This window comes from Mustelus asterias, chromosome 14 (genome assembly GCF_964213995.1).
Source record: "Mustelus asterias chromosome 14, sMusAst1.hap1.1, whole genome shotgun sequence".
NCBI lineage: Eukaryota > Metazoa > Chordata > Chondrichthyes > Carcharhiniformes > Triakidae > Mustelus > Mustelus asterias.
Window position 1 is genome coordinate 65,930,760 of NC_135814.1, and position 23,584 is coordinate 65,954,343.

The window sequence follows — 23,584 nt, forward strand, 5'->3', positions numbered from 1 at the left end:
TTATGGCATTGCTACCAGGTTCTTGGGGCTGAACTCTGGGAGTTTACCTCCCTGGATACCTGCATCCACTCCATATGGAGGGTGCCTTTTGGGGGTCTCCTGATCCTCCATAGCATTATTACATCTCTTCTCCTGCTGTCTCCAACGCCAGTTCTTCATCCTGAACTCTTCCTCTCCTAGTGTTCATTTTGCCGTCTTTTAAAGTCAAGCAAATGTTCTTCAGCGCAGCTTTCCTTTGAGAAGGACCACCTGCCTTTCAGCAAGCAGATTGCCTGTACGTGTTTGTGAACAATGCTACTTGGCTTCCCTGCTGAACACTAAGGCAACTGGCAGAGGTAAAAAGAAGACAGCAGCATGAGAGTCACTTGGTTAGATGCTGCAATCATTCAGATGAGGTGGGTGCACCAAATTTACATGCTGCCCACTTCAGTGCCTGCAAATCAGGGGAACCCTATTTCTAGCCCAGTGTCTTTCAAGACTGTCAAATCAATCCTTTGACACAAGGGACAGTACTAGGCTGGAAGATGGAAGCGGCCAGTGAATTTGGTGGGAAGACACTGATGGAGAGTCTGTCGCCTTCCTGACTTGTCTGATAAGTCAGGGTGGGGACCTCAAGTTTGGCCTTGCTGTCCATAGGCCATTTGAGACCTTTAAGTGGCAAAAGCTCAACAATCCACCCAGCTGTGGTATTCAACAAGCAGCCGGGCAGGAGGGCATGGGTGACCTCTTGTTTAGGCAGCCAGTCCCTCATGGAGGGCTCTATCAGCACCAAAGACTATCACATCCCTGCTGTACACACTGGCATCCTGCCCCCACCAAGGGATCTCGTTGATTGACCCCCAATGAGGTCACCCCACTTACTTGCATTCTGAAGCCTCCATTGCTGTTCTTCGTCCTAGGCCTTCTGGAGTACCAACAGTGGTGACCATTCCCAGTGCTGGTCCTCTGGTTGACCATTAGCTATTGTTGGCAAGATCTTGTCTTGAAGGCCTCCGGAGCCCCGACTGCACCCAGGTAAGTAAGTACCTGATTGAGACTTAATTAAATGGGGTACCCAGAAATATCAGGTTTGCCACTGGTTCTCTGGCTGGTGGATAGGGTCACTATTAATCTTAGCCCAGGTTTTTGGCTCTTGGATTACAGTAACTATGAAACCCTGAATTTTGGCATTTTTTGGTTTGAAGTTGCCAAATGCGAATTGTATGGAGACGGTGAAAAATTGAAAATTGTTGTGGTCTTTTGAATACAATGAATTCTGAAGAATGGTTCAGACAGGCTGGAAAGTGAAAAATAGGTGGAATTTAATGCCTTCCCCATGGTGAGTTTGGCAGGGGCATTTAATCAGGCAGATGGATAGAGGTAGCGACTCTGCAATCTTGCCATCTCAGCCCTGATTAAACCTCTACAGCAAGGTTCATCAATTGCATTCTCATCCATCACCAATTGAGATCTTGAAGTATGCAATTAATGGCGTCGCCATGCAGGAAACCCAAAAGGCAAACTCTGTCGGGGTTGTTTGCCAGTTCCTGGGAACTTTCTAATTCAAAGGCACTCAGTGCCTGAATGAGAGACAGAATTGGAAAGGGACGGGCCTGCTGAGAAACCCCTAACCTTCTGCCAACCCATCTCCCACCATCCCTACCCCACAGTTATTCTTACCCCTTCCCCACCACCCCTCCTTCAGCGATCTTGGGCCTTGGGTGAGTGCCTTACTGGTAGCAACCACTACCTTGCCAGTGGCGCTGCTGAGCAGTGAAAAGCTGCTGATCTCTAATTGACTGGCAGCTCTCTGTGGGGGGATCTTCCGCCCCTGGAGAAAACCTGTCGCTACCCAGTTTGAGGGCCTAACTCTATTTGATAGGCAATTTTACTATTTGTTTATTTAAACTTTAAAAAAAAATACAAATTGAAAGCTTGATTCTCCTCCATTCTGAATTGAAAAGCATTTGCTTGTGGGCAGTGATCCCCTGGGCTGTTTTTACAAGTCTTTTGGCATTATTAGAGGCCTAGAGTAAGTTCCCTGTTGGCCTCTCAGCTGGATTTTTATGCAAAAGCATCTGAACCTGGGAAGCAGATAAAATGTAGAAACTTCACCATAAAAGGAGCATTTTAATACATTTAACTAGTCATAAAATATTCAAATGGAGCCAGCCATTTTAGCCCCTCGAACCTGATCCACTGTTCAGAGATCAGTACTGATCTGTGCTCCATTAAAGTTTATACCGTTGCTTATCAAAAATCTGTCAGTTTTAGTTTTAAAAGTAACAATTGATCGAGTATGTGGAACAGAGTTCCAAACTTCTCCCACCATTGCATGAAGAAATGTTTCCTGATCTCACTCCTGAAAAGTCTGACTCATTTTTTAAACTCTGTCCCCTAAGTCCTAGGCCTCCAACTGGAGGAAATTGTTTATTTTAGTCAACCCTATCTGTTACCTCTTGTATCGTGAAAACTTCAATCAAGTAGAGATCATCCATTATCTTATCAAATGCAGGCATAGGCTCCTACTTTGTACGTTTGTAAATCACCCGTTAACTTTCTAAATTCCAGGGGACGTCACCCTGATCTGCTTTATAATTTAACACTTGAGATCCAGCCATCATTTTGGTAAACCTGTTGTGCACTCCCTCCAAGACCAGTTTATGTTTCAGTCACGGTCTAATCAGAGCTTTGTATAGTTGGAGCGTGACTTCTGCTCTCTTGTACTCTAGCCTTCTATTGACAAAGGCCTGCATTCCATGAAATCTTTTTGATTATATTCTGTGCCTGTTCATGATTTTTAATGAAATGTGTACCTGGATCCCTAAGTTTCTTTGGACTTTCTGATTCTAGCTTTTCACAGTTGCAAAGTATCCTGTTCTTACTCTATGTGGGTCCAAAGTGGTTGACTTTACATTAACCTATATTGAAATCCATTTTCCATAGTTTTTTCTATTCACTTAATCTGCCATAATCTCTTTGCATTTTTATGCTTCTATGTACACTGCTTATTATACCATCTATCTGTGTATGTCATTGGCAAATTTGGCTGTGTGGCCATCATCTATTTTGTTAATGAATACAGATCCTTGTGGACACCAGTAAACATATCCTGCCATTATCCTTACTCTCTGTCTCCTGATCAACTAATTTCCTAACCAAGTTAATAATTTGTCTTCAATTCCATGATCTTAAGCTATGGTCAACAGTTTCTTATAAGGACTTTATCAGGTGTCTTCTGGAAGCCCATATAAATAATATCCTTTTTCACTCCTTTAGTCACCTCTTCAAAGCATCCAATCAGATACATCAGTCGTGACCTACTCTTTACAAATCCATGCTGGGAATCTCTGATCAGGGGAAAACTTTAAAGGTGTTAATTTGCCTTCTGCATAACTATAGATTCTATTAATTTTCTGACAATAGATGTTTGGCTAACTGGTCCATAATTCCTTGCTTTTCCTCGCTCAACTTCCTTAAATAGCATAATGACATAAACAATTTCCCAAACCAAATGAACGAAATAACTTTGGTAAATTATGGTTTGGGCATCTAAAGTGTTTCCACCTTCTTTCGTTAGTGTTTTTTCTTTTGTCATAAATTATATTTAATGAACTTCTAATGTTCTTTCATCAAAGGTGCTTGGGTAAACCGAGGACTTGGAACAGTTAGAAAGGAGGGTGACCGACTTGTCTGGACATACACAGCCCCTCATTTGGGTCACTGGATTGCTGCACCATTACCTTTAACCACAGGTAAATGTGCACATTATGTACTTATTATTTTATGTTGAAAAGAGATATGTCGCCAATGTTTTTTATCCTGCACTCATGACATTTCTAACAATTTATACTACCAGAGAAAAGGGTGATGATTGGTTGGCAAGTCTACCCTGGCTGAGGCATTACCATGGAGAAAACAATAGAGAACTGTGTGCTCAGCAAGTTCCCGGGCAATTCAAAAAAAGGTGCAAGACTTGAACGTATTTCTTTTGTTTGCAGAGAACCAATCCCTGTTTGACGTACATTGCTTCTAGCAAACATAAATGAACCGTGCTACAAACTCGACTGCTTATCTTCAATTTCTTGTTAGTATAGCTATTAGCGCACTTGGGATTGTTCAACAAATGCTGTCTGATCGTGGAGTCACATTCAACAACAGATGTTATATTTTGGTGTTTTGTGAGCATGGGCTGGTTGAGTATAGTCTGTATTCTGCCCTTATGGAAAAAAAAGGATTATGTTCGAACCTTCCACCTTCTTTGAATTACCTGGGAGCCTATAGTCCCCCTTTGCTGTCTCCATGGCAATGTCTCAGCCATTTAGAGTCAACTTGTGAAGCAGTGTACTCATTGTACCCTTCTCTCCTGTATATAAATCGTAGTGATCATTTGAAATCTGGCATTCTTGTGTTTAGCCTGATGAGTGCAAGACAAAAAGCTTTGGCAACATATCTCTCTTTTCAGCAGTATTCGGGTTCTGTGCTATTAAACGACTGAAATTATTCTTTCTGCATTATTCATCATTAGTACCGTGACAGTTTTATTTTTGTAAACTTATATGGAATGCACAGAATTGGCAAGTCTACTTGCCAAAATGTACATCAGATTGGATTCTGTAAATTAACAAAGAGTGGACTTTATTCTTTATATGCCTCAACAATAATATAGTAGGCAATTTAACTACTTAAGACATCCGAGATTAATCTCTCTATTTTTGTTCAACTTGCCTGAGGACAGACTCTTCGAAAGATTAACCCTCCTTAAGTGCTAGTTGAAACTGAAATAGTGACTGCAGTTTGTTGCATTTTTTTCCCTCAAGATTGTTCTTCAAATAATTCATTTAATTATGTGGTTGTTATGATTTTGAGCTTCTTGTCATATATTTTTACCAATGACAAGATCCAAGGAACTATGGTAAAGGTAAAGTCGCTATAATCCCAGGTGACTATAGGCTGCACTCCTCTGAGGGGGTGGGCTGACTGGCTAATCTGTTTAACCTGTTTAACCTGAGGATCACCATACCTCAGCGAGGGGCAAGGTTGAGAAGGTGGACCTTCATAAATTACCTCAGCCAGTACGGGATCGGGGACTCGACACTCGGATCATTACTGGGTCCCATGTTACATCTGCTTCACTGATACAACACTATTTTAATGTGCAAAGCCCCTGATTAGACTGTGACAAGCTTGGTACCCAATTAGTAGTGCGGCTGCTGCTTGAAATCAAAACTAGATTGGGAGTGCAATGCTCAGAAGCAGACAAAGCCATGAATAAGCTTGGCATTTACTTACAGCTTAGAGCAGGCAGAAGAGCAGAGGGCCAGCAGCTTCAGGGTGCATACAGATTTCCAAACGGCCAATCACTTGACCTGCTCTGCTCATATGATGGCAACACTGTGCCATTGCTTGAACACAGATTGAATAGCCATTTTTCTTAAACGTTTCAATTCAGCAGCAACATCACAAATGTGCAGCAGACAATTCACTCTTCACGCTCGCTGTTTTTAACATTTACCTGTTAGCAAGCTTTTGAATAAGCTTAATGGGCAGCTTAATTGGAGGCAGGTGGGCTGTCTGCACATTCCCCTCCCCTCCTGTTCCGTCCTTGCATTGAAAATTGCAGGGAGGTTGACATACTATCCCGGAGCACTGTTCTCAAAGCCAGTCTGCAGCTAACCTCATCTTCTCAGGTGTTTGAAAATGCTGCCCTCTGTCAGTGCATTAAATATCAAACAGGGTTATAGGATAATGGAGATGAGTAGTAATTACACCCTAGTCCTTAATAAATTAAACAAATTTCCAAATTCCATTTGATAATTCTACAGAAAAAGAACTTTCAGGTACTTTTCACCCACAAGCTATGAAAATGATTAAAAAGAAAGTCTGACAAAATATTTGTTCATTTTCATTCTGAAGGAGATATGAGCTATGGCAGACAGGGCCAACATATTTTGCTGTCTTTTTATGCTGCCATCACTTGGCTTTTACTTATATAATTACAAACAATTTGTTCTAGTTTACAAATTTTCAATTAATTTAGATAATTAACTTGAATGCTTAAAGTAGTTCTTGATTTTTTTTGCTTTTATTGATATAAGATAATCTTGGATCAAATTCAAAATATGAATCCATGTACACTTCTTATCTATCTCTAAATTTTTTCCCCCTTCTTATTTTGGAGTTTGACCTCAGTCCAGCTCCATGTGCCACACCCAATTACCAATCTGTTGCAACTGGCAAAGAATCATCTTCCAGGTCTGTCGTTCTCAGCATATAATCAGCGATAGCAGCTGCATATGTGTGATCCTGGGTGTCTTTCACACTTTATTTATCCTTTCTTCCCTTCTGTCCCATTTCCCCACAGTACTTAATCCAAACAACAGAGATAAATACAAATCACCTACGTACATTAATACTTTACCATTAACGCCCATCCTGAATTATCAGTGCAGCTGTGGGTCACCCTGTACTAGGTTTCTGAGAATTATGCTTTAGAAATGTTAATTGATTGGGCAATGCAGTTTGTTGGAAGAGCAATGTTACCTGTTGTGAGAAGCATGTGGGAACTGAGTAATGAGAGAGAGCCCGACATGAACAGAATGACCAAGAAAAACACACAAAATTGTACAGACAGTTGTAGAAAGAGTAATGATTTTGTTTTGTTGGTTAGCCAGGAAATTAACTGATGTATAACTAAGTCGAGCCTCATTATTTGAGAATATTTCACATCAGCGACAACAACTGCTTGCATTTATATAGCATCTTTAACCTTGTAATACATTCCAAGGTACTTCACAGGAATGTTATCAAACGTAATTTTGTGTCGAGAAACAAATAGGACAGATAACAAAACGTAGGTAGTTTTTAAGGAGTGACTAAAAGGCAAAGAGAGATGCAGAGGTTTAGAGTACAGGTAGCCAAATGCATGTCTGTAAATGCTTGAGCAATTAAAATTAGAGATGTGCTTAAACTGTGGGAAAGTTTGCCAGTTTCTGTAAGGTACTGCTTAACAATTACTCTAGTTATTCATATATAAAGAACTGCTGGAATAATAAGGGATCAGCAGCTTTAGTCCTGAGAAGAGACCAGAGAAACAAAATTCTTTTTAATGCGTCATTGAGAGCAAAGAGGAAATCTGATGGACGTATTGAAAATTATAAAGGATTTTGATAAAGTAAATGGGAAAAAACTGTTTGCACTGGTTGATAAGTCAGGACCTAAGGGTGGCAATTGAAAATGGTCAGAAAAAAATTGAGGTTAAGGATTTTTTTCATTAGATGTGAGTCAGAAACTGGTGGAAGTAGAAGGGAAGAGGATTTTTAGAAGAAAAAAATGTAAAATGTTATAGGGAAATGGATTAAATAGATGGTTCTTTCATTGAGCCAATGCTGGCCTGATAGGCCAATTAGCTTCCTGCTGTGCTATAAATTCTGTGATTCTAATACTGGAAATCATATTTCAAAAGCCTTTAGCATCCAAATTTACTTGCTAGTAGAAACTACGCAATGAGATGAGCTGTTTACTTAAAGGTATAGAATCATAAAACTCATATCTACTCTGTATCTGCTATAAGGCTAAGAACTACAGCAAGTTTGTACTGAGTGAATGAGGCATTTCTTGCTTCATGCAGGCTCTTAAAGCTGACTCTGATTTCAAGGCACACTCCAGAAATCACTGACTTCTACTAAAACCTGCCTTGTTGAACCTAGGTACAATTGGTCGTATTGCAAAGGATATCACGACCTACCATACTATGCTCCTTGTGGCTATATTAGGAGGAACTGCAGTCATTCTTGCAGGATTTGTGGCTGTGCTCTTCTGTTACTGCAGGTAAGGCCATTAGATATCTATATAAGCATCTGTGCCCCTGGAGATTTGTAAGTTTCCAAAGCTATTTTGTATCTCTGCATTTTTAGTATCCTGCAAAATGTGACTTAGTTGAATGTAAAATGATTAATTGTTGATCATGCGATAATTAAGGACACTATTAAGTCTTACTCAAATGCTGCAGATTTTCTTGAGTGGGGATGTGAGTAACGCAGTGGGAATAAGTGCAAAGGGCTCTCAGCACATACCTCTGCCAAACTGTATTTATTCAATGTTGTTATAATTACAGAGTTCTTCCTTGAGGTTTTCCCTGCCTGGTTGATGCTCTATAACTACAAAGCTGAAAAAAAAAATTATTGAGAGCTTCTGTCTCTCTGAGGTGGCTTCAGGCCAATTCAGATCCAACAATCTGCTCTGAAAACTCGGTTCGCATTTTTAAAATGACAATTTCTACCACAGCAACTAAGACAATCCAGAACATTCTAGAACAATTCATTCTAAACAAATTTTTTTTAAAAAAAAAGTCAATTTACCCTGGCCAGGATTCTCCGATCACTGTTGCCAGCGAGAACTGAGAATTTGGCGTTCAGCTAAAACTCCATTCACTGCACTGGAGAATCCCAGCTGCTGGCAAGATTTGAGAATTCTGGTCCCTTTATTTAAAGCATTCCTAACTGGTCTCCCATAAATTTTAAGATTATTATGAACATACAAAATATTGGAATTTTCTTGAAAACAGTGTATGGGGTTGTAACATCCAAGCTCCAGGGTTGCATTGGGGGTACCCCAAAGATCACTGGAGAATCTCCTTTAGAAGTTCACAGATAAGGTTTGCATAGCAATTGCCCAGAAATGTAAACTTCCCCTGTGCAATTGCTCTGACCTGGCAACTATCTGAAAATGCAACATTAAATTGCACCCCTCAGATGGTTCTGACCAGATTGTAACAATAGCTACCCAGAAAAAGAAGAATTAAAACCTCATCTGAGTAACTGTTGTACAGATCCATGGTCTGTAAAATCCTTGGAAAAGTCACACCTTGTTTGAATGTTACCATGTGGTGGCAACCTTCCATGTCATAAGACAATGGTTTTCATGGTGGTGGTCAACTCCGATGTGGCTCAGCAGTCCCAATCTGGCATGACGGTTCTGCCACATTTGCTGCAGAGGAAAACAAATGGGCTGAGGATATGTACAATTCACTGGCCTCTTTGCATTAAGAGTCTTCTCACTCAGATATCCCTTGCAAATCATGAGCACAGACTGCTTGACTTCAATGACAGATTCCATCGCAGTGATGTTAGCCTGGAACCAGTCAGTGTTTTTCTGGTCTTGCTTTCCATATGTTGAGAGTACTGTATTGTAGATGGTGTTCTATACTTTCTGTTTCATTTCTGCACTCTTGCGTGCAAATGCTGGAACTGTTAAGGAACTGCTGGTTTTTAATCTGACGGGGCAGTGTGACTGACAATAACAGGTCAGTGTTTCTGCTTTGTATGGACAAACCTCAAGGGTTGTCTCCTAATTCCGGTGCACATCAGAGAGTGATCAGTATCACAGTTACACAATAGTAGCTGAATATGTTGATAATGCTGCTCAGAGCATAACATCTGGTGATGATCAGATCCAGCTGGAGCCAGTACCCCAATCTTGGATAGCTTCAGGATACATTGTTGCATGGCTTGTTTTGAAAGAAGGTGTTAGTTGCACAAAGCTCATTCCCAGCCAGAGGTGACTGAGGCAGGAGGAGCCAGGGCTTATGGTCCACATCCACTTTTTTGCATTACAGTTCCTCAGTAGGTAAAAATGTTGTGACACAGCATTGGAGCATCAGTACTCATGAGGTTAACCGGCCATGTTTGAATTGAGAAGCTGCTGGAGAGAACACCATCTGAATCATTTGTGGGGGGGTTTTATCATCAGGAGTAGTGGCTTCTTGCCAGTGTAGCCCTTGCCTTGTTTCATGCATTTTCTCTGAATTCTTCTCCTGCCAGATGAACATACAATGGTCTTTCCTTCAGTGATCTGCTCTTCGCAAGCCTGGTCTCTTATAGGGAAACAATGTCAGTGTTCAGTCTATTGAGCTCCATGTTGATCACAGCTGCCTTGCACATATCATTGATCAGCTACAAGTCATCTGTCAATCGTGTGCATTTGGTACTGGTTGGTGTTCCAACTTGTCAAAGAGTTGGCATCTTTTCCCTTTTATTGACCTTGTTTGCTTATTGTGTCAGCACCTTACTAGTCAGGGGCTGCCCAACTCACAATGAATGATCACTGAGACATAATTGTCCCTCCCACTGTCAGAGACGGTCTGTAGTACCCATTTTCTACACTAGTTGAGTTCTCATCAGTCATAAATGCAATCTCCATGTTATGTTAATGCTCTGCAGCGAAACTGGGTTGTTTTCTCCAGGGGGAAAATCTGAGCCAATTTATGGAGACTTTGGACTGCTGAAAAGTCAGGGCCCTCCTTTAACCTCCCAGGTTGAGTTCAGCAAAATATCAAGTACTACATTTGGCACCGGTTTGGTGGCAGGAATTGCAGGAAAAGGTGACCTGTTTAGACATCAGTGTGCTCGTGGCCTCTACTGATTTTTTTTTTGTCAGTGTTTATTTCCTTAGACTCGACTCTCCTGAGGTATCTACAAGGCAGTAGAGCTATCCGCCCATAGCTGGATGTTTGGTTCATGAATGCCAGGGCTTGTCCACATCCCGTTGAGCCTGTGCATTGTATGCCGAGGGGGCCAAACCTCCTTTGAGTTTTTTCTGAAGCATTAGCCTGGGGCCACAAGGGACCCAGTTTCTGTGTTCCACCATGAGGAGGCACAGCTGAGGACTTATCAATGGAAAGGCCATGTACTTACAAGGAAAAATTTACTCATTTGGCTCTTTTCTCACATTGCTGCTAGCCAGTGATGTAGGCCGAAAATGAGAAACATATTAGCACACACAAGTGGGAAACATGCTAACTTTCTTTACCCCCACAGACTAGACACATCACATCAGCCTTTTGGACAGACAATGTGCAAAGTTAATACTTACTGCTAAACAGCATCTTGTCCATAAAGAGTAATTTAACATTTGTGGAACATCAGGTTTTCTCATTTCAATACGTTCCACTTTTTTTAAATGGATAGTATTTTGGTTCCTACCTCAATCCCCTCTGTACGTCCTAATCACTTATTTTACTTTTTGTTAAATATTAAATTAAACGTGCAGGTTCCAGTGATTTTTACTTCCTGGTTTGCTGCCTGTGGAAATACTTCAATGTGATGGTTTGCTTACCTTTTAGCATCACTTGCAGGATGCCTGGAAATCCCCTAGATATGGTGCTGGATTCACACTGACGTTGGAAAATCAGTGTGATAAAGATTGCTAGATCTTTGTGGTCAGCTTTCTTTGAAGCCAGTGACTGGGACTGTTGCTTCACTGCTCACCATAAAATCCAGCCCAATGAAATGTGCTTCTTCTAATGACCACTAATGTGTCACCTTTAAGCTTAAGCTGGGGTCTATTAATCACTGCTTGAGAAAAGAAGTTCTGGATCTGTGGAAGTTAATACAATATCTTGGTCAAAGCATCACTATTTTATTGATAGAACTAACTGCATCGGTCTGGAGTGGGATCTTTGCTTTAAGTAGGCATCATACTCACTAAAGTAAATAACTTACCAAAAGTACATCTTTCCTTTAGCACCAGAAATTGCTTGTCCCAATTTTCTGTTATGTTTTTGTGTTTTAAAAAAAAGGACAATGCAGGAACTTTCCAATGTATATATTTTTAATAAAATTGAAAGTTAGTGTTAACCCTTATAAAATCATGCAACACTGAAGGAGGCTGCTGTGCCCAGCAAGGTAGTCTGCTCTTTGAAAGAACAATGCAATTAGTCCCACTCGCCTTACTCTTTCCTCATAGCTGTGTAAATTATTCTTTCTTGCGTATATATTCAATTCACTAGAGAATCTGCCTCCAGTATACTCTTAAGCATTTATATTGAAAACATTTGTTCTTTTTAATTAAAACCAACTTCTGTTTCTTGATAGAGGAAAATACAAACATCCACACAAAAAGCCAAGAACCAAGATTAAACTGGATACCTCAAAGAAGGACCAGACCACTTCAACCACTCACATGAACTTGCCCCCTGTCACCAAAGAAAACTTAAATTCTGATGAAAAGCTTGCTTCTCAACAGCCCAAGATAGTCTCCTATAGTCCAAAGAGAGAACTGTCTCAAAAAGAAGTGGGTCAATTCTGTAAACTTGTGAATAAAACCGCAGAGAAACAAAATAACGAGAGCTGCAAAATTTACGTTGAAAATTTCACAGTCCGGTCTCGGAAGAAAATAAGCGATAATCTTCACAAGGAAGCTCTCTCTCAGCATGCAGCCAACAGCCCGAAGGATTTACCCAAAAATGCATTACAGATTAAACACATGAAAATGCTAGCCAGGAGAAAGGAGATGATAGAAGAGCAGCATAAAATCCAGCAGGTTAACAATGAAGAAATGTACCAATTACCCCACATTTCAAGCAAACTATTGCCTAGTTATAATCCAACCATGGCTGTCATGCAAAGCCAAGATCTTTTTTGCACTCCAGACCAGGTTGCCAGGTCAGCTACTTTGCCCAGAAATAAGCAGATCGTCTATAGCCCTTTGGCTGAGCCACTAACTCGGGACAATTACACTCAGACACTTCCTAAAATGCCATTGCACTCCCAACAACAGACTGTATCTCTCAGACAACAGCAGATTCTCCAGGGGCAACAGGAATATATAAACTCAAAACAGGTCATGGATTCCAAGTCAGTGCTGCCCATGAACTGGGGAATATACAGCAACAACCTGCTAGAATCTGTGTCTGTACCTGGCACATTGAATGAGGCAGTGGGAATGACTCCATTTGCCGCTGAACTGCAAGGGATATCCGAACAGACGTTGTTAGAACTGACCAAAAGCAAGCCATCGCCACATCCCAGAGCATGGTTTGTATCACTCGAAGGTAAGCCAGTACCTCCAATCAGACATTCGTGCATGATTGCTCAGAAACCGAAAAAGGTACACAGCAATGATACAAGTCTTGACTCTGGAGTTGACATGAATGAGCACCATGCTGGCAAGAAGCTTGAAAAGGAAAAGACTTTCATCAAAAGTGCACCTCCTTCGAAAAGCCATTACTCAGAGGACATGGATCTGAGTGGCAGTGAAAGTGGGACGACTGTCTGTACCCCAGAGGACCTCTCCTTCAGACATGTGCTGGATGTAGGAAGTGACCAGATAGTTGAGGTTGAAGAAGAACAAAGTGACAGAAGTTTGCAGGATGATGAGATCAGTGTAACTCCTCCAGATAGAAAGGGAGAAATGAGTACTGATAAAGATGGGGAAGACAGTAAAAAAAGTGTTTGGCAAAAGAGAGAGGAACGACCTCTGATCTCTATAAACTAAATCGAGTTGCTTTGATTCCAAATCTTTACAATGGAGCAAAAGCATGTTTTTGGTTCTATGGTTATTTTATTGATTAGTTACAATTCGTGGTACTGAATAAAGACATCCTGTTTGTATAAAGTGTATTGTTTGAATCACTCCTCTTAAATTTACTGTAAATATTTTCACACAGGGTTATTAAGCACTAAGTTCTTTGTGCCCTTTAAACTTTTGCACCAGAACCTGTTTACAAGAAATTGATAAAGGTTACCTGATCAGTTGGTAGTAACTTTTTACAACCAAACCGTGTATCTTTTATCTTTCAAACCACTTGTCCCTTTTTAAAAGTCTCTCACCTCTGCCACTGTAAATCACTAGCAAGAAAGAAACCAAGTGAATTTTTGTCTCTTATATTAATGTTTAATGTCAGTCTGTTTTGTAAATCTGTTAATACCCTACCCTCCAAAGATCGAGATGGTTAAGTCAGATTCTTGTCTGTTGTAATCAATTTGTGTGGTGTCCAGACATGAGAGCTGATCTAAAAACTAAATAAATATATTCTGAATAGAATGCTGACATAACTTGAATCTGTATCAACAAAGGGATGAGATATGGAGCTTCAATTTTAGACAGCTGTTATGATCTGTCTGTTTTTAAAAATAGAAGACACTGCCTTTCGCAATATTTACAAATTAAATTTATTCCCAAAACTTGAAACAGTATATAGTTTTACACTAAAGGATACTTTTATAAAATATTAAGTCATGTGTATGTTTTAAAAAACTCTAATCCCAAAAAGCACAAACCTTTCAAATTTACTAAGAGCAGGGAAGAATTGTAAAACATTACAAGTGAGTACAGGAGTAGTGATTCACATGGCAATGTTTGCCAAGTCCAGAGGTTCAATGATGCTTGGACTTGCAGTATGAGAGGCTACTGTTCATATTCTACAGAGATTGAGGCATAGTTTACAATTAAATTTAAAAGTCTTAATATAAGCAATATTTGTGAGTCACCTTAAAATATGGAAAGCACAATACTGAAGTTAATTATCATCTAATTCTAACCCCACCCATGAAGGCATAACTATCATTTGTTGTTCTTGTGACAGAGGTGGGCAGAAAATGTTAAAGTAAATTGTTTTTAGAGCTTTGCCAACAAGAGATGTAGAAGCGGATATATGTAAAAAAAAACCTGTAATGTTTGCTTCCATTGTTCTGATTCATGTAATGAGCCCCAGTCATTTTGTTGCAGCTACCTTGTTTCATTTCAGTGTGAATTTCCATTTAGATATCCTTCAAATTCTGAGGAACTACCGGGACTTTTAAAGCTGATAAACTACATGGCATCATGCTGCTGATGTTATGGTTATTCCAGTTTGCCACAATCCAGACAATTCTAAGCAGAATACAGCCCTGGAACTAATTCTACTTAATCTTGGTAACTACATGCTCTAAAAATCGGAGTTGTTATTTTATTTTGTATTCGGTACATACCTTGAAAAACAGTCTGCATTTTTGTTTTGTAGTTGACAAAATGCTGGGACAAAAGCAGGACCCTGCTGTTTTGTGAAACCATTGGAAAGTATTTTATTGTATTCTATGTTTGGAGAAAAGTGTTTGTTTATTCAATGTGATGTCAGCATGGTTGCATGTTCATACATTTTGTTCATTATCAAAGCCAGTTTTGCCATTAGATGCCCGTGTTCACTATAGTATTTCTAAGGAGTAGTGAATTAATTCAGAATTGTTTTAATGCATTGCTTAAAACCCAATAAAATGTAACTGAGTTTCGTTGACATTGTGTTTGACTCAAATGCACATAATATAGTGCATTGTTACCTAAAATGCATTACCTGAGCAACATGCTGTGGAATCAGTAGCTGTGAATGCATTGGTCTGAAATTCCTATGTCTACTATTTCACCAGAAGCATGAATGCATTTATTTTAAACAGATTAATGATGTCACTGAAATAGAGGAAATTCAGATGAAAATGTTGGGTTTTCATACAGCATTATCTCACACTATAATTTCAAAGCCTTTATTTAATAAGAAAACTAATTTGTTTACTTGGAGGTGGAGGCGGGGGTGGAAGGGGTGAAATCAAACTTAAAATAATAAGCATTTTTAAATTTACCAAGTCCCCAACCTTAGCTGTATCATGCGGAAACTCCAAACAAAGACCAACCATTTGTTGTAGCTGGATAAGGAAGCAATGTCTTACTTCTGTTGGCAGGTTCACATCAGCATTGTGGTTTGCCCAGTGCGGGTCCGATCCTTCCATTGAGCTTCAAATTGTAGGTAACCTAGGAGATGAAAGTGGGGTGAGGGTGTGAATGCCAAGCAACAGAATGTGCACTTTAATTGGAATATTTCTACATTCAGTTTTTCTGTGAACAAGAACCATTAAACTTAATGCCATTTTCAAAGGGATCTACCAAAGAGTTATACATACTAATACCTAATATCAGCAGTTATTTAAACAATACATTGCACTAAACAAAATTATTTCTCTCCAAATGTTCAATTTATATAACATTAAACATTAATGAAAAGAGTGCACAGGCAATAAAACCCAATCCAGATTATCATAGCATTGTGCATAACATACTCCTGTTATAGAAGCAGCAGTTCTAGCAATATCTGTGGAGAGAGAAAATAGTTAACACTTAGCGTTCATATGACTTCTTCAGATGCTTACAGGCAAATTGTGACCAAATTCTGTCATTTTGAAACCAGTATACTTGCCATTTCTACCATAATCCCAACTCCAGTTGGCAGCATAAATGTCCAAAAATTAAACAGTTCTCCAAAGTTGCCTCAGAACATCTCATGTGACTCTGCTTGCTTTCGATCAAATTGGGGAAAACCAAAACTGATGAGGCAGCATAAACTGGATGGAAGATGTGGACATTATCACCTACCTCAAAACATTTAAAATAATTTCTTGCAAACTATCTTGAGAGGCTGAGAATGCCAAATTATGAAAGACCTAGGAAAGTGGAAATAAGCTAACGCAATAGCTGTTGGCAAGATTTGGGAGCGAGAGCAAGGCTAGAAATTCATCTTGGACAGTGGTGTGAAACAGGCTATATAGATTAGCCATTTTGTGTCTGTCTAAGGCACATTAACACCCTGGTGTCACTTTGGAAACTGGAAAGAAGCAATAATATCAGACTCCATTAACAGACACCGAAATGTTCAGGTTGTAGTGATTTGGTATCAAGAGGTTGGGTGCACATTCAAAACATCAAAGCAAATTGAAATGTAGAATTGAATCGTCGGTAAGAGGGCATGGGATTGGATGATGATTAGAGAAGGCCATTGAGGAAAAGGAAAATAACAGTTTAGGGGAAGAAAAGAACCTTGGTCCATATTCCAAAGCCTGTGATGTTAGGAATGGTATTTGTTCCATAGATGGAGACAGACTCACAAGCAGCAAATTCACAACTAAGTGATTTTTAAAAAAAAAAGCAACCACCGCTTCCATTTCATTTGACACATGCATGACTCTGAAGTGCTACACATTTGCAGTAGGAAATTTACTTTGTTTCCTGTTACGTATGTATGTTAAACATTGGTCTCTTTTCTCAAAGGGTTGTTTCAAGATGGTGGAGTCAAGATGATGGCATCGGAATTGTATGTTCATTAACTTATATTTGTTATTTTGTAAAAATATCCACATATCCTTTTGCACATTCCACATTGAATGTTTCATGCAAGACTAAGAGGTATGACTATTGCCTGATATGGTTAAAACTAAGATTCATACAGTGCATGGGGGAAAAATGAAGTTGAGCTTGTCCATTGCAGTCTGCAACACAGGGTTTGACCTCATTTTCCCTAATTGTTTTGTTTGACGCACTATTAGTTTATTCAGAACCTGGGCCTATTGCGCACTTGGCTGATGCTCGACTATTCTGGTGAAGGATCAGCTTTTGGATGACTTTATTATCCTTTGTCGGTATAGCATTTGGAAGGTCAGCATTTGTTGACCCTCCCTAATTGCCTTTGAGAAGGTGGTGGTGATCCATCAGTGTTGGCATGTTAGCCCTGCTAACAATGCCCCTGCCCAAATTATTATTTCATCCTTCTAAAATTTGCAGTCACCATGAAGTGCTGTTTTGATGACATAGTGACAGCGTTAACTTTCCACAGCAACTCGAACACTAAAATAAAGGTTTGAGAACAAAACAAATAGAAATATATCAAAAGTTCCCAGAAAAAAAACAACGAATGCATGGACTGAGATCAAGAACATTTATTAGAAAATGCAAAATAAATTCAGACCACCATGAGATCTATCCTCATGAAACTTGCTTGATGCGCATAATATTGCTGTGGCCGGGTACCACCTTGATCCTGCCATGGTTTGAATGTAAACCCATGTGAGGCATTCCAATGCCCACAAGGGCACCATTGGGGCTGATTTGCTTTAAGAGGAAGTTACTGTCCCAAAAGTGCCAGCTGATGCTTCTGCATCATGGTGAAAGTAGTGAAGATGTTGCTTCTTATAAACACAAATGTGGGAGAATCTGATCTATTGTGCACATTTTCAGGATCTAAATGGATGTGGCAAAGTCAAATACAGCATTGTAATACTTTGGGGAGGCAATGGTCTGGTGGTGTTATTGCTGGGCTGTTAATCCAGAAACTCAGCTAATGTTCTGGGGACCCGGGTTCAAATCCTGCCTCGGCAGATGGGGGAATTTGAATTCAATAAAAAATATCTGGAATTAAGAATCTTGTGACCGTGAAATCATTGTCGATTGTCAGAAAAACCTATCTGGTTCACTAATATCCTTTCGGGAAGGCAATCTGCAGTCCTTATCCGATCTGGCCTACATGTGACTTCAGATCCACAGCAACGTGGTTGACTCTTAACTACCCTCTGAAATGGCCAAGCAAACCATGCAGTTCAAGGGCAACTAGGGATGGGCAATAAATACTGGCCCAGCCAGCAGCATCCATGTCATGAATGAATTTTTTAAAAGTATGTGCCGTATTGCACTCCGTGTGTGTCAATGGCATTTGCTTGCAACAAGCGCAGGCATTGTTTAAATGTGATGTCAGGTCTTGTACCTGAATCAGGGCCATTTTAAATTGGAGTCCGCAGACATCTGAAATGTCACTTTAATCTGCCCACCAGATGCAACAGTGATCATCGGTTAGCAGCTTTTAATGTTTTTTGTGGAGGGCAAGAAATGTTTAACAGATTTTGTTTGTTCTTAATCTCTGAACATGGGAATGCTATTGAACTTACCATTGAGGCTCCCAAACCAGACAGAGGAGCTACTGCAAGGAATGCAGCAAAGAGCTGCACAGGCCCAGGAAAAGAGGATAGGAGGCATGGTGCAGGAGGCATTGCAAGGATATATACTCAGGAACAGAAGATCATGCCTGAACTCCATTGAGGAGCAGTGTGTAAGATGCATTTTAACAGAGAGCCACTTAGCTGTGCTACCTCGTACAGCAAAATGTGGAGCACATCATTTCCTGTGATAATAAAGGCCACTATGCCCTTAGGTTTTTTCCAAGTTGCTTTTGATGCATTCACATGAGAGCAAGTGATGGACCAGATGGACAGGACACAGTTCCGTGGCACTTGGAGAGGTCAGAGGAAAAAACCTGTTGGGATTTGAAACTATGGGTGGGATTCTCTAGCTCTCTCTCTCTCTCTCTCTCACTCTCACTCTCACTCTCTTCCCCCCTTCCCGTGGTGAGTTTCTGACATGGTGAGTTTCTGACAACGGAAGCAGCTGGCTATTGGCTCCTGGTGGGATCTTCCAGTCCTGCCAATGTCTATGGCATTTTGTGTGGTTTGTCCATCCTGCCATGGGTGGTCACCTAAGCGGGACTGGAAGCATCCAAGGACTGAAAACCCTGACCATCTTTTCCTCCTTCCCTACTTATTCAAATGCCATTCATACACATTTCTACATGACAAATTGCTGTTTTCATGATCCAACCATTTGCTTCTCTATTAATAGCTTTAAATGTGGCCTCTGTAAGCTAAAGGGCCATTGTAGTTTCTGCTGTGATGACCATTACACAGACTCAAATTTAACAGTTGCCTCAAATTCACCTTTTTCAAGGGCGCAGGCTCCCATAAATGGAGTCACTGTTATGACAATAGACAAAAACCCAGGAATTATTCAAGGAGTTGTATATTTTTAGAAATAAACATGGATATCGAAGATGGCCGAGGATGTACAACTAACCACTGACCAGAATGGCTACAGGGTGTTTCTCTGAGGAACAATGAAACTTTTTCCTGTGCTTCCAAACAAGGTGCTTGAAAAACCATCCAAAGACTCATTACCATCTCCAGCAAGACCCTATGTATAATGGTCTACACAGTAAGAAGTCTCACAACACCAGGTTAAAGTCCAACAGGTTTATTTGGTACCACAAGCCACTAGCTTTCGGAGCGCTGCCCCTTCATCAGGTAAGCCAGGACTGACCTGGCTGGAGACAATACACATCTCTTTAACCTGTGCTTAACCCTCTCTCCACTCACATTGTACCTTTAAGACTTGATTACCTGTAAAGACTTGCATTCCAACCATTATTTTGTAAATTGAGTTTGTGTCTTTATATTCCCTGTTTGTGAACAGAACTCCCACTTACCTGATGAAGGGGCAGCGCTCCGAAAGCTGGTGGCTTGTGCTACCAAATAAACCTGTTGGACTTTAACCTGGTGTTGTGAGACTTATTACTGTGTTTACCCCAGTCCAATGCCGGCATCTCCACATTATAATGGACTAAACAGGCTAATACATGACAGTTCTCTTGGAATACACACATCAGGGGATTAATAGCCTCTTGCTATGTATGCGTGTATGTGGCAGAAGGATTGCAGCAGGAGAAGAACTGAAATCTCTACTGACCTACAGGACACCTGAACTGAAAATGTTCGCAAGCAGAGGCCAACGGTACCGACAACAATCATAATGGCCGTAACACGTCAATTGTTTTGGCCGCAACATTTACTCATAACTCTGAGTAGCTATTTTTTCTGTTTACTTGCTATTAGAATCATCTTATTCTCTCATCCATACAAATGTAGATGTATGTGTTTTGCCATTTCTCCTCACCTTTTCGTAGTTAATAAAGTTGCTCTTAACTCAAGAAAGCCTGGTTGAATTAGCTCCTTTTTGAACCTAACTGTTGGGTCTGGAAAAGATATCCAAGGGAAAGGGAACCTTGTTACATTAAGTGTTTTGTTGCTACCAGTAGAGGGTAAGTTGAATACAGACTCTGAGGCCGTCATCTCTCCTCACCCATGTTTATGACACTTTGTTTTGTCAGCCGGATGGTGACAAAACAATAACTTTTGGGGAACCCCACCTGGAACTGATGGTAACAAATTGGAAAGCTCGTCTTGGAAATTGGAACCAGATTGGGGATTTATTGTGCCGATAATGATTCCACATAGGGTTTACAAATTAGGGACACCTGGTCCAAAATTTGTTCCCACAGGTGAAAAGAATTAGGGAAGGGAACGTAAATTGTTCCTTGAAACTAATTTTAAGCAACAAATAAAAGGCTTTCTTGAGTTTCTACTGTTAAACTATTTTTAATGTCTATGTTTGATGCCAGTAGAAGAACCAGAGGGTGTTACTGTCATTGAGTGTACACTAAGCAATGAATATGTATGCTGATGTCATCAGTAAATGTGAGCATATGTGGGTGACATCATCAATAGTGCAGGTTCTTGTTGCCACGAGGGACCTGCTGCCAGGCTTCATGTCCATGCTGTACTGTGTAGTTTCATGTTTTTGCAGTAAAGGTAAATACGTGTGCCCTCCTTGTCAAGTTACCACATCTTTTTGGTGATGAGGTAAAATTTGAGCTTCAGCATGGCGACACAAAGTTTTGTGACCTAACTAACTAGCTTGCCACATGATGTAGCGGTTATCAGCAAAGGGTCAAAGACTCCGACCAGTGGCTGAGAGAGTACACTGACAAAAGATAAGTCAGCGACATCATGGCCAGATTCGGGACTATCTGAGTTTGTAGAAGAGAACAGAAACTGAACTGAATATGTGGAAAGGTTGAAGTACATTTTCTTGGCATATGAAATTATGGGTGAATCTAAGAAGCACTCAATTCTCCTGCATGGCTTGTAAGTGTTCATTCCCCCACACTGAGGAATTTAGCAACACAACAGAAACTGGGGGACATTTCATTTGCAGATTTAGTAGCACTCATTCAGAACTACCACAATCTTAAGCCCTCAGCGATTGTCCTGCGGTTTAAGTTGTATAGTCACTTTCGTAAGGCGGGACAGTCTGTAGCTAACTTTGTTGCTGAATTACATTGACTCTCTGAACATTGTGAGTTTAAGAACATAAGAAATAGGAGCAGGAGTAGGCCATCTAGCCCCTCGAGCCTGCCCCGCCATTCAATAAGATCATGGCTGATCTGATAGTGGTTTAGTTCCACTTACCTGCCCGCTCCCCAGAACCCTTAATTTCCTTATTGATCAGAAACCTTATCTACCTGTGACTTAAACATATTTAACGAGGTAGCCTCCACTGCTTCAATGGGCAGAGAATTCCAGATATTCACTACCCTCTGAGAGAAGAAGTTCCTCCTCAACTCTGTTCTAAACTGACTCCCCCTTATTTTGAGGCTGTGTCCTCTAGTTCTTGTTGCCTTTCTAAGTGGCAGTCTTCTAAACTCCAACGAGTACAGGCCCAATCTCCTCATAAGCTAACCCCCTCATCTCCGGTATCAACCTGGTGAACCTTCTCTGTACTCCCTCCAAGGCCAATATATCCTTCCGCAAATAAGGGGACCAAAATTGCACACAGCACTCTAGTTGCGGCCTCACCAGTACCTTGTACAATTGCAGCAGAGTTTGTGGCAGTGTTGGAGGACATACTCTGGGGCACATTTGTCTGTGGCATTAATGAGGACAGCACACAGTGCCATCTGCTGGGAGAAGACACGCTGACTTTCAAGAAAGCACTAGAAATTTTGCAAGGAATGGAAATGGCTGCCAACAATGCAGAAAACAGTCAAAAGGCCAATGGTGCACAGGTGGATGCAGTGCATCAAGTAGGAAAAGAGGCAGCAAACAAAAAGGCAAAGGCAGTGGAGTGTTCCAGATTTGGGTCACACACTATGCAAATAATTGCAAGTTCATGGACACTTATAATTGCAGCAAAAAGGGGCATGTGGCTAAAAAGTACAGGAATGCTACGAGCAAGTCAAAGGCTGAGCAAGGAAATTCAAGTTCAAAGAAGCCTCAGCTGCACATCACCTGGAAAGCACCAGTAGGAAGAGGAGTGCTCCTACAATATGTTCAATGTAAGTGAGGTGCACGTGGAACCTATCTATGCTAATCATGTAAGGCATCATGAAAGGCATAGTGGAGGAGGGATTGGAGTGGCTGCAGAGGCTAGGAATCATTGAGCCCATTCAATTCTCATGCAGGGGAGCCCCAATTGTTCCTGTTCCTTTTCTTAAAAGCAATGGCACTATATATTCCACATATGCAGGAATTATGAACTCACCATCAATCAGGTCTCCAAGGTGGATGCTTACCCGCTGCCAAGGGTGGAAGATCTGTTTTCAATCCTTGCAGGAGGCAAGACATTCTCAAAGCTTGACATGAACCATGCCTACCACCAGCTCTTGTTAGAGAAGGACTCAAAACAGTATGTCACAATCAACACTCCTGAAGGTTTGTTCAAATACAACTGTCTGGTTTTTGGGATGTCGTCCCCCCGTCCCCCGTCACCCCCCCCCCCCCCCCCACCCGTCCAGCGATTTTCTTTTCAAAGAACAATCGACAATGTGTTGCAGGGGATTCCCAATGTAACAGTTTACTTGGATGACATCCTGATCACAATGAAAACTGAGGAGGAGCTTCTCCCCAGGCTGGATCAAGTATTAAAGAGATTTTCAGAGGCAGAAATGTTGGGATCACAAAATCACCATGCAGGATATGTGCCCTGTGGAGGACAAAGTCAGAACTATCAAGCAAGCTCCAAAACCCCAGAAGTGTGTCCGAGCTCAAGTTATTACTGGGCATGGTAAATTATTACTGCAAGTTTCTACCACACCTTTCAACAGTGTTGGTACTACTGTATCTGCTGCTCCACAAGAGACCCAATGGATGTGGGGGCCAGCACCAAAGAAAACTTTCATAGACGTGAAAGTGTAGCTACAATCAGTTCTCTTTGACCAGGACAGGGAGCTCATTCTGTCATGTGACACCTCGCTCTACGATGTCGGGGCAGAGGATGGGTTAGTAAAACCCATTGGTTTTGCATCACGCACGCTGACAACATCTGAAAAGGGATATACGCAGCTAGACAAGGAAGGTCTAGCCATTGT

The 23,584-nt window shown here is 40.8% G+C and overlaps 1 protein-coding gene across 1 annotated transcript in view; it reads left to right on the plus strand.

Moving 5' to 3' along the window:
* Nucleotides 1–13,369, plus strand: part of fam171b (family with sequence similarity 171 member B) — a 52,608-nt gene extending 39,239 nt beyond the window's left edge. Inside the window, exons 6-8 of the mRNA XM_078229223.1 lie at nucleotides 3,618–3,734; nucleotides 7,689–7,809; nucleotides 11,853–13,369. Of these exons, the coding sequence (XP_078085349.1) occupies nucleotides 3,618–3,734; nucleotides 7,689–7,809; nucleotides 11,853–13,254 (1,640 nt within the window). The 3' untranslated portion in view covers nucleotides 13,255–13,369. The remainder of the gene's footprint in view (nucleotides 1–3,617; nucleotides 3,735–7,688; nucleotides 7,810–11,852) is intronic.
* The last annotated feature ends 10,215 nt before the right edge of the window (nucleotides 13,370–23,584 follow it).